This window comes from Solanum lycopersicum, chromosome 4 (genome assembly GCF_036512215.1).
Source record: "Solanum lycopersicum chromosome 4, SLM_r2.1".
Taxonomy (NCBI): Eukaryota; Viridiplantae; Streptophyta; class Magnoliopsida; order Solanales; family Solanaceae; genus Solanum; species Solanum lycopersicum.
Genome location: NC_090803.1, coordinates 21,785,865 through 21,797,660, shown reverse-complemented (window position 1 = coordinate 21,797,660; position 11,796 = coordinate 21,785,865). Strand labels below are relative to the sequence as shown.

General features: G+C 32.0%; 1 protein-coding gene across 1 annotated transcript; it reads right to left on the bottom strand.

The window, feature by feature from the left end:
• Positions 1 to 513: 513 nt before the first annotated feature.
• On the bottom strand, positions 514 to 846 carry LOC138348005 (uncharacterized). The gene has a single exon (XM_069296609.1). It carries the CDS (start codon positions 844 to 846, stop codon positions 514 to 516), a length of 333 nt encoding a protein of 110 aa, XP_069152710.1.
• Positions 847 to 11,796: the final 10,950 nt, after the last annotated feature.

The window sequence follows — 11,796 nt, the reverse complement described above, 5'->3', positions numbered from 1 at the left end:
ATGACAAACATGGTATTTAGTATTTTTAGATGGTTTTTGAGGAGTTTTCTTTTGAAAGACCTGCCCTCTCTTTAGCATTCTGGTGAACCTTTTGGTTATGAGGACAATATTTTCATCTTCAAAATCATTTGATGTAGTAGCCTTTAGAACCAAGTTCCTTTCCTTTCTTTTTCCTCCAATTTACTTTTCTTGGTTTTTCTTGAGTTCGTATGTGATGAGATTACCAATTAACTCATCCATGGACAGTGAATCTAGGTCGCGGTCTTCAGTGATAGCCTCGACTTTGCTTTCCCAAGTTTCAGGAAGGACACTCAAGAGTTTCCTTATTGCCTTTACATTAGGAACTATGTCTCCCAAGGAGTACATCTCATTGATGATGGAAGTGAACCTGGTGTGCATATCTGGAATAGTCTCCCCTTCTGCCATCCTGAACAGCTCATATTGCCTGTTCAAGTTATCAATTTTGGACTTCTTGACTTGCGTTGTTCCTTCATGAGCGCTTTGTTGTGTTTCTCATATGGCTTTGGCATCTTGACAAGACGAGATTCGATTGTATTCCTCTGGTCCTATGCCACAGATCAAAATTTTCTTAGCTTTGGCATTGTTTTGGATTGCAAGCTTGTCTTCAGCATTCCATTCTTTTCTTTCCTTTGGGATTTTGGTGATTCCATCAGTTGCAGTTTTCATAGGTATAGTTGGTCCATCTAGAATTATTCCCAATAGATCAGGATTTTCACCAATAAGATGGTCCATCATACGATTTTTCCACCATCCATAGTATTTGCCATTGAACAGTGGTGGTCGTGTTTGTGAAACTCCTTCTTGTGGGGTAGGTGGTGCTGCCATTGAGTCTTTTCAAGGTGTGAATCTTTTATCGAAAAGACCTGCTCTGATACCAATTGAAGAAACCTATCCCCTAGAACAAGAACCAGGTTCTTGTAAGTTGCTTTTAAGTAAAGACACAAACACTTATTAAATTAAAAACCTTCCTCACTCAAGGAAGGAAAAACCTCGTTTTATGAACTCAACTATAAGATTTTGTGATTACAACTCAATAATCAAAAAGCCTTACAACTACTACCTCTCTCGATTGACTACAATCGACTTCTACTCTCAAAAGGTCAAACCCACCTTTTGTTACAACCCTCACAGAAACTCAACCCTACAAGAAGCCAAACCCTCTCCTTGTACAATAACTCGTAACTTACAATTAAGAACGAAACAAGAAGATAGTCTTACACGTTTAAAACTTTCTCACTCAAGAACTTTTTAAACTTAGCAAACCTATCGTTTGAAGACTTCTACTCGATGAATAAATCTCACTTTTATCTCTATGTGATGTCGTGATCTTCTTCATCTGCGATTGAATCCTTATCAGATAAGGTAAGGACATTATAGTTAAACAAGGATTACCTTTTATAGAAAAATCCTTATTATATACAACTTCCTTCCTTAATAATATATTTAAGGTTTCCTTATTAGTATCAACTTATACCTTCAATATATTATTTTTGGCTTTGACAAATAACTTTATTTCTTGACTACGTGGCTGCATCATTTTGCTACTTTATTTTGTATTGCTTTGGTTGCTGCTTTGCTGCATTAATTATTTTGCATCTCTTGTCTATCATCAAAATATAGATTTCGATTAACTCTATTTATTGAAGTAGAATTATCGGTTCTATCATCTATCAAATACAATAAGACATTTTTCTTCATTTCCTATCATAGTATAACCATCCATCATGGTATGATAGATATCAATTAGAGCATCGATACCCTCCTTTTCCATATCCCTGACCAATTCTTCGGCTCGGTCCATATTGAATGTTTGACTGAAATGACAATAAAACCAACAGACAACATTGACTTGTAATGAATCGATCTCTAGGAAAAGAATTTAATATGAGAAGGCAGAAGAGAAGGAATACTTGCAGCAGAAATTAGCATTTGGCCAACATTAACTCGTAATAATGTCCTATAAAATAATATGAGAGAATAAATTGTGCTGCAGCAATTAGATTTTGTCAACAACAGCAATTGTTTACACTTGCATTGCATACACAAGACCAAACGAACTCTAACACGAAAGAGAAAAAACAAAAAGGATCAAATTCAATGAAAACACACCAGTTAGCATAGATGATATTCCCATATATATATATATATATGATTGCATTTAATGTAAGATCCCTCTTTTTGGCTTCCTCAAACTGTCGCTCAGTAGCTCTTCAAGAAATAGAAAGAGAAAAGACATATCAGGAAAAGTTCTCATCAGATATCCCGAATGAAAGTTGATACTCAGAAAAGTAGAGAAAACTCCTGCTAAAAATAAATAAGTTGAGAGAACTAAGAAAACTAGATTACTCAAGACAAGTGTTAAGTGAAGACAATTCTTTTATGCGTTAAAGCCATTATCATATACTCATTTACCAAATGTGGAAATTCAGCTTTTTTTCTCCAGGTTTCTTATTTTATAGCATGCAGTAGGACTAAATTGTTTAGATGCCATATGGGGCTACAATTCAAAGAAAAGAAACAGCTGAATGGAACAGTACAAACACTCCCCGAGTGTAAGGCACTAAGCAAAGGCTAAAGCCTAAATGTGGTTGATTACCCAATTCAGTACCAGTTAGATGTTAAGTTATTAGAGATTTGCTGGTCATTGAAATGCTTATATGAAAGTTTACATGCAAACAACTCAAATCTAAGAACGATAAATATCAAATGAAAGTTTAGGTGCAAATAACTCAAATCTAAGAATGATAAATATCAGATGACTTTTTGATATAGATGATGCATATTAGAAGATAAATGATAGATATTTGAATGCCTAGAACTTGGCATGTGAAAATGTAACATGTTACTTTAGATCATTGAGGTTATCAAAAATATTTGTCTGTATACTGGAGAAACATGACTTGCATATGACCTTACATATAAGAAAATATGTGACAATTATTAAGGTTAACAAATATATTTGTCCATATACTGGAGAATTTTGACTTGTATATGATATGATAAAAAATATGTGCTTATACATTCAGCTTATCAATAATCATAAATTGTTCAAGAGAGATATGTTTAACTTTCTACCCTAATAATATCAAGGATGATAACTTTAATCATGCACAATTTTATAGTTTAATCGTATCATCATACATTATTATAAGCATAAAACTCCTAACCCCAATGTTGCTTTACCATGTTAGCCCTAATTAATTTTCAAAAACGTACACTTCTTGTTCAACGTCCCTCACAATCGCTCTTTTCTTTTTAGAAACGTATCCCGCATGTTCAACATCCCTGCGATTGTTGTAACAGTCGTGTTGCTCAACCTTCCCTTCTGAAAAGCTCAAGTTCCATTCCATAAATTATCCATTCTTCCAAAACTTTTTAGATACTTCACTCATCTGTATAAATGTCTCCAAGAACATATTATTTTCCATTAAAACTTTGTTTCTCTTTTCTATGTGTCTAAATGAAATCCTCATTATCAAGTAAATATTGTTCCTGCTCCTTTTTTTGTTGTATAATAATTACTGCCAATTGTCAATAGAACTGTGATCATGAATGAAGGACATGACAATCAAAGAGTCCCGTGCACATTATGATCGTAAGGACGATAACTCTTAGACTGGTCCAGTTTCATGTATTGTTTCTTGGGCAATAATGTCGTGATTTTTTCTCTTTTGTGTCATTATCTTTGTACTATTGTTTTGTCACTTCAGTGAAAGTATGCAAAGTGCTCTAGTAGAAAGTTTTATCCGAGATGATATGAACGACCTGTGATGCATAACACGTCTTCAGTTCCTTTTTATCTTCTCCTCTATTTTTTTCCTTTTAATCATTCACTTCTATTAGATGTTGTTTTGTAGGTTTTAAACATTGGAGGTTTTTTACTTTGTTATAGGGGACAATAGGCGAGGGCGCTTTCTTAAGGTTAATCTACTTAACTGACCTTGAAACTTTATTTTTTCTCTATTTTGCTGCTAATTGAAAAAATATGTACACCCTTAGTTTCCTTACACATTACAATATGTTTTTACTTGTAGTATTATAACCATAGATCACCATAAGCATAATTTGTTGTCCCTTGCTTCTTTCCTTTATCTGACACTGTAGTAGTTGAGCAGTAGTAATTAGCAAATAAAGGAACTCCAAAAGCATTAGCAATTCTACTTAGAGATCCCACACCCCAACAAACACTATTGTTTTAGTATGATAAATTGATTATTGATAGTATAAGATCCAATACACAATATCTTATTCATGTCGCTGAGATTCTGAAATTTACTTTGTAGCCAGAAATTTCCATGAGGAAGAGAGAGGTAAATATACTTTAATGTCAACTCTGTATGTTGAAGTCGGTAGTATAAAACGGCTAAATCTCCATAACTCTTCATTGTATCTAGGTGATCATATCCAAGCTCTCTTTCATTAATATCCAAAAGCTTTTTGTTGATAAATAGTTGTCTGATAGGGTGAATTATTACATATATAAGAGAAATAGTGTTGTGACCAATGGAGCAATAATGATCAGAAAAGGCAGCATGTTCAACTTCCCTAAAAGTTTTTTTCGTGAAATAGAACATTCTGCTTTAAAAATTCTATAGACTAAAATATGTCCTCCTACATCTCACATAACACAAAAGTAGCAAACAATTACTATTTTCCCTGTCCAATGCATGGGAGAGGATGCATAATTGTTGTCCAATTCATTGTTATATACCTCATGGTGTTATACCTAGGGCATTCCCCAATCACATATGCAATTCTTGTAAGTTCCATTTATGTTCCTCAAGTTGAACCTCCTTTTCTTCCAGCTGAACTATTGTTTGTCCATCCACTATTTGTAGATGGAAATAGGACAAGTTTATTCCATTGTTTGCTGCCGATTATTTCTGAACATATTAATTCATGGTTCAATTTGCTCCCTCCCTGTACATTGGTCTATATTAATCTCTACTACTTTAGCACTGTGGATTGCCTCATCCTCTGCATCTACTTTTACTGTTCCATTGCTATTAACCCTTTTTCCATTATTAGAAATTTTCAGATCTAATTTCTCTTGTATTATATATAAGTCCAACTAACTATGACATGAGCATCTTAACTTGATCGTGTTTATTCCGTATCTTTGTGAATTCCTTCTCAAGTTCATTAGAACATGTAGATCTCATTAAGAAGGTTATTGTTTATCATTAAATTTCATCAAACCCCCAGCCAATTAAACGTAAAAAAATGAATATTCAAATTATAATTTGACATGAAATCACTGATAAAGCAGCCAACAAATTGTTATTTTTAAAAAATTAACGTGTTAGTTTAGTGTAAACAATATCTGGTAATAATTAATTACCCATTGGCCGTGGTGCAATTTAGTAATCAACTTCATCCAGAATTTTTTCATTGCCTTCATTCTTAACTAATCTCTTCTTGCATAGTTCTTTGAGTATATATATTTTATCAAGGACAGTCATAAATGGATTCGCATTCACTGTAAAAACAACATGTTTATGGGCTCTGAATTAACATTTGATAGATGATATTGGTCCATATAATGTACACTAACAAATAAGATAGTCGATAATAGGTAACAAAATTGAGTTTTATCCCGGTCGTGACACGACATATCGTAGAAAGTTTTATCCAGGATGATATGAATAACTACTGATAGAAAACATACATTGGAGTTTTTGCAGTCTTGAGTTCCTTTTTATCTTCTCAACTGTACTTTTTTTAAACTTTTAATCATTAACTTATGTTAAATGTTTTTTTGTGATAATAAACACTGCTGGTGTTTCACTTTGCTGTACGGGACAATAGACGAGGGCATTTTCTTAAGATTAATCTACTTTCCTAACCTTGACGCTTTGCTTCTGCTTTGTTTTGATGCTAATCGACTCTATATTTACACCATTAATTTCCTCACACATTGCGATTACTTTTACTTGATATCTTTTATACAGTCTTATATATCCACATTGCTTTTGCTCTGTTTTGATGCTAATCGAAAATATATTTAACACCTTTAGTTTTCTCGCACATTGCGATCACTTCTAAACAAACTCTCAAACTAGATTGACAGGTTGTTTTCTACTGCTACCATAGTATTTTTTTCAAACATCTTACTGCGCCATAATATTTTACCATCAAAAAAACTCTCAAAGGAAGACCAACCTATGTCAAATCTAATTTCAGGCGCTATTATCCATTTCCATTGATTTTTAATATGCTAACCACCTTGAAATTAGGAACAAATCAATTAAGAAATGATTATAGTTGTCAATTGTTTGTTAGAGTCTCATCCAAAGGCTTAGCTTAATGATCTAGCTTAATGATCAATGAAGTAGGATAAGGCCAAGGGAGACTAATATTTCTTCCAATCCGAAGGAAGTAGTCATTATATATATGGAATGTTCACTTCGAGCCTGAGTTTCTCTCCCTTTCATATATCCCTTGGCTCGTGTCTTTCTCTTCTATTCCGTATTTCACATTTATATATCTTTTGTCTCTCCCTTTCATATATCCCTTGCAAATATATCTCTGTTGTTAATGGCCACAACCATGTTTCATATGGATGGTAATTGTCATCAGCAACTTCTGTCAAGTCTTCATCCATAGTGTTCAACAATGTCATGTTGAAGTAATTTGCCCACATATATCCTTTTTTATACTCAAACTGAGTGTTGCTCCTTCCACGCACTTGAGTAAAGATTAATGTAAATCATCTGTCGGGCATTGAGTAGGTGCTTGGAATTATGATTTTGTATGTACAATTTATAGTAATAGAAGAAGAAAAATAAATATTTAGACAGTACACACACAATTAGATTTTAAAAAAAAAAGATCTTAAAACTCATATTCTACCTAAATAAGAGATTTCAAAAAACTGAGACATTGGTAGATTCAATTATTGCAATCAAATATAATCAGTTGATAAATTGCTGAAAGCAAGATCTTTTCTTTGTACCTTAAATTTATGTTATTATTAATAAAGATAATATATTCTATATTAAAGCAAGCACCCTGATTAAGTTCGATTGATGCATCTTATACGCTTTTATCAGTTAATATTTGAGATTTGAGACTTATCAGGTCCTTTTGTTCCGTTTTTCTAAACCTTACATTAAGAAATATATAATCTTCAAAGGTCTAAGTAAATAAGCTAATATTAACTATACTGTTGTTGATATATGTTGTAGTAGAAAGTATAACATTTGCACCCAGTTAAACTGTTACAAAATAAAACTATTTGCATAACATGCCAACAGATTGTTCGCCAAGGACTTTTTTCGTTTTGAAGTCGATACGTTTGCAATATTTTTGTTATAATTATTTGTTACATTTTTATTCATTTACTTCTATTTGAAATTACACTTATTATCTCTTCATCTTCTAATACTTTAATCAGGTTTCTTGCTTTCGGCAATACCAAATTGGTAACATTTATCCACCTTGAATTAACTTACTTAAGTTAATGTGATATTTATACTATAGTTAGTTGAAGTTGCTTGCTTTTAAAATTAAAAAAGAAGAATTAGTTCATGTTTGATGAATATTATATTCTTGAGCTGTTTTTATTGTTAGACTAAAAGGACACTAATCATATAAAAATAAATAGCATTTACGTCACAAATATATATTGTATTAGTACATCCTAGATACTACAACAATATAATGACAAATCTGGAAGAGCTTGAGAACCAGCGCCTACCAATTATCAAGTTGAATAAATATTCAACAAAATTGGTGATTAAGGTCTTAGTCATTCAACTGAGTTTAACAAAAGAATATAAAAATGCAAACGGTGAGGATATTCGTTGGCAGTTGATATTAGTCGACAAGAGGTAACTCTATTTGAATAATTTATTTTATTCATTACTTAATACGTTGACTTCTTTTGTGATTCTTATGAGTATGGTCCTTACAATAGGGTACAAAAGTACAAACGTCTCTTTTCAACAAAATGCATGGAACAACTCTGTTCAACTTAATAAAAGTTACTATATTATAAATGGAAAATTAAATGGAGCTAAATCAAACTTCTAATTTGTGCATAAGGACCTCAAACTAGCACATATGAACAACACAGAGGTCGTTGAGGACAAAAGTCAATTTAAGACTGAACAATTTTTGAATGAATTTATTTCATTTGATGAAGCTGAAAAAATCAATAATGGGAGTTTATTTGGTAAATTTCACTAAATGTTTGTTGTTTGTTCCACATAAATAAAATTTGTATTCTGTAACACGTTTTTTGTTTAGATGTGGTGTGCATTTTACTCAGGTAAAAGCACTAACCAGAGAAGGACGAAGTATTAGACGCGAAGTAATCGTTACAAATGAAAGGTAACATACACTTTATCTGCATCCTACATATAAATATTTCACGTTATTAAACATTTATCATAAAAATATTATTTCATATATAGGTTTGATAAAAAATTCATAACTTTATAGGCATTTTTGTCCTTTCCATGACTCCTGTTAGTAGTTTGCTAATAAATCCACAATTTGGAAAAACAAACAATCTCCAAGAATGGTAAGTAATACATGTTTCACCTCACTTATTCAGAGACTATTCACGTGCTACGTCATTAATGCTTTTATTTTTTCATCTCTTAAAAATTCCAGGAATGACAATATGAAGGCACAAAAGATTAACTTAAGTCTAATGTCAAGCAGACTAATGCATACATCCCGACAAGTGACAATTTCTCATATTTTAAATGGTTCACTTGCTATTGTGAAGATACTTTCCTATACAACACCCATCCATCACTCAAATTATATGTTTCAAATTTAATTAAGTGATTTACCTAATTTACATATAGGACATGTACTATAAGTTCAATGCTACGGTTTTTGGCATTGACAATAACACCGACCCATGATATTATGCTTGCAAGAATTGCTACAAACGAGTTACTGTTATATGTAGTAGTGCAACTTGTACCTACTGTAGGACTGAAGATATTGATTATGAGGCGAGGTAAATTACACAAACGACTTACAACAAATATTGCTTACTCCACTAGATACATGAAGAAAATAATGATTAACTATTGAAATGAGTTTACTGTATCGCTATCAAATAATTAGTGTCATATTGATTAAATCATCCAATTGGTTTTAGATATCTGTTAAAGATTGTTATCACTGTTGAGGATCAATTTCTAAGGATTACATTGTTTGATGCTGCAAAATACTATTTTGGTTGTGACGTAAAAGAGTATGTTCTCTTTACATATGAAAAGGTAATCACTTACTCTATGAAATATTAGCCTATATAAATAACGTTAATCTATTTCAACAGAAAGACTAATATATACAGTTTTCTATTTCACATAAACAAGAATCAGAATACTATCGCAAGTTGGTATTGATTACGGGGAAAGAATTCAGTATCCTTGTGAATATTGATCGTAACTTCCCAAATGTTGACAAAAACATGAATATATTAGCTATAGAGATACGTGAGGTTCCAAAAAAAATTGTGGTAGATCAAACCACGTTTAAAACCCCGATTAAAAAACAAAGAAGGAAGAGGATAAACAAATTAAGTGATAATGAGAAAATGATAGAAAAATTTGCAAACATACCTCATGTTGAAAAGATATTGCAGCAGTTGAAATTGTCATTGGAAGCCCATAAAAAGCAAATAGATCCAAGAGGACCAAGAAAACTAAGGAAGCCATTGCAAAATGAAAATCCATTGAAAGTGACGATACATGAGGTTGAAAAGCATAATGTATCAGATGAAACTAACAACGAAACCCCACTAATTCAACTACAAAGAAAAAGGAACAGGAAGGTTAAAGGGAAAAACCTCATGCCATATTCGACGGAAAATAAGATCAAAGAGGAAAAAAACTAATATATAGTTGATTTCAAGTTTTCTTTCATTTAATTAACAATGCTTATTATCTCCCTAATACTTATATTTAAAAGCTACTTTTCAATTTTCACCGAGCAACTTCACCTAACTTAACTTTTATTTGCAACTTACTTTCTCCTGTATCCATGAATTTGGTTAATTGCTTCACTAAACATTTGATGTATGCATTTAATTACTTCAAAACAGATCAACAACAGTCTTCTACATCAATGTATACCCTGATACAAATAAAAAGGTATGCATGCCTCCTATCCTATATGTATTTCTTATCTAATGCAATTTAGAATAATAGGTGTCTATTTTCTATATATATCAAATTTATGACTTCAATTGCCATTAATGATCCACTATATTCTAGATTACTGCAAAATTACATATGTAGATCAGACAGGACAAGAGAACTGTCACACCAACAATCCGAATTTTGTCCCCATCAAATCAACAATGACACACAACCAACATCAAAATAAATGTAATATGTAAAGGACTTATCATAATTCCAAATTATTTCTAACTTTTCTAGGAAATTCACTTCACAAGTGATAAAGGTAACTCCATTGCTTCTAGATGTAATGTTGATCAGCAGGCGAAAACAACAATAGATCAGACACGCTACACATGTCAGATCTCAGACAACACCCCAACAAAATCCACTGCTCAGCAATGTGTGACTTCTATATCTCTAAGACACAGTACTTAAGTAACTTACAATTACATTTGATTTTCACAAATAATGTTTTAAAAATCACTTTACATTTATATACTATATAAATACTCACTCTATCTTACTGTAATAACCATTGCTAACTATTGTCTTGTCATGCCAAATTCATCAGGTGATATACGAATTAGCATTCCTTCTAGCAGTAAAATTGATAAGCATGACAACCACACAAAAACTTATTTGAGCAACACAGGTAAGAGCTTACGTAATAATGTAAAATTTCTACATACATGAGTAGTCTGTACAACATGAACATATTTTCATACATAAATACATAAATATTACATGATTTGTTTGAATTTAACAAAAAAAGTTCCTCTTATAGAGAAAAGTCCATGGTGAAGCACATTGCAAAAAGTGGATAAATATATATTAGCACCCAAACAATAGCACATCTAGAAGATGAACATCCACATTTGAAAAAGCAACCTAAAATAAATTGGTTATTTAGAGCATTATCTGAAGAGTTTGAAGCTGGAGGTACATAGAAAAAACCCTATTAATATCTTACAAAACTTCAACATTTAATACCTTTACGAAATTAAATTCTTAATATATATATCTCCCCGTATTTATATATATAGGCATTTTTGGTTAAAACTTAACTTTATCATATTTTCACGTGATAAAAATCGTCCCAGAATGTATTTATTGTGCTGCAAAAAGATTGGAACATGAACCTCCAACATTTTTTTGTGCAAGTGATGTATCAAATTGGCAACCACCAAAGCTCCAACAGAACTATATGAAATGTTTATCGCGTCTATTCCAGACGTCATACAGTTTTGAAAAAATATTAGTGCATATAATAGCATCTTTGATTTTACATCTTTTGGTGTTAACTTGGAAAAGGAACTAGCATCTGCAAGAAAAGGAGTGTACACATTCAGGGCACATGGTCAAATTTATCATGATCTACCATCATTGGTACCGCATGATAACAAACCATGTTACTTCCAACTATACTTCTTTGATACATACAATGAGCTGACCAACAGGCTATCAAAGGTGAATGAAGAAATTCTTTCCGATCAAATTACAGAAAAGATCAAAAAGGTAATGGAGGGTAACCCATATGCACAAATATTTTGCAAATTAAATGACTAATTAAATATACACAATTTCCAACTTTGTATTGCTGCAAATGCCTCTTTGGATCAACAAGTGT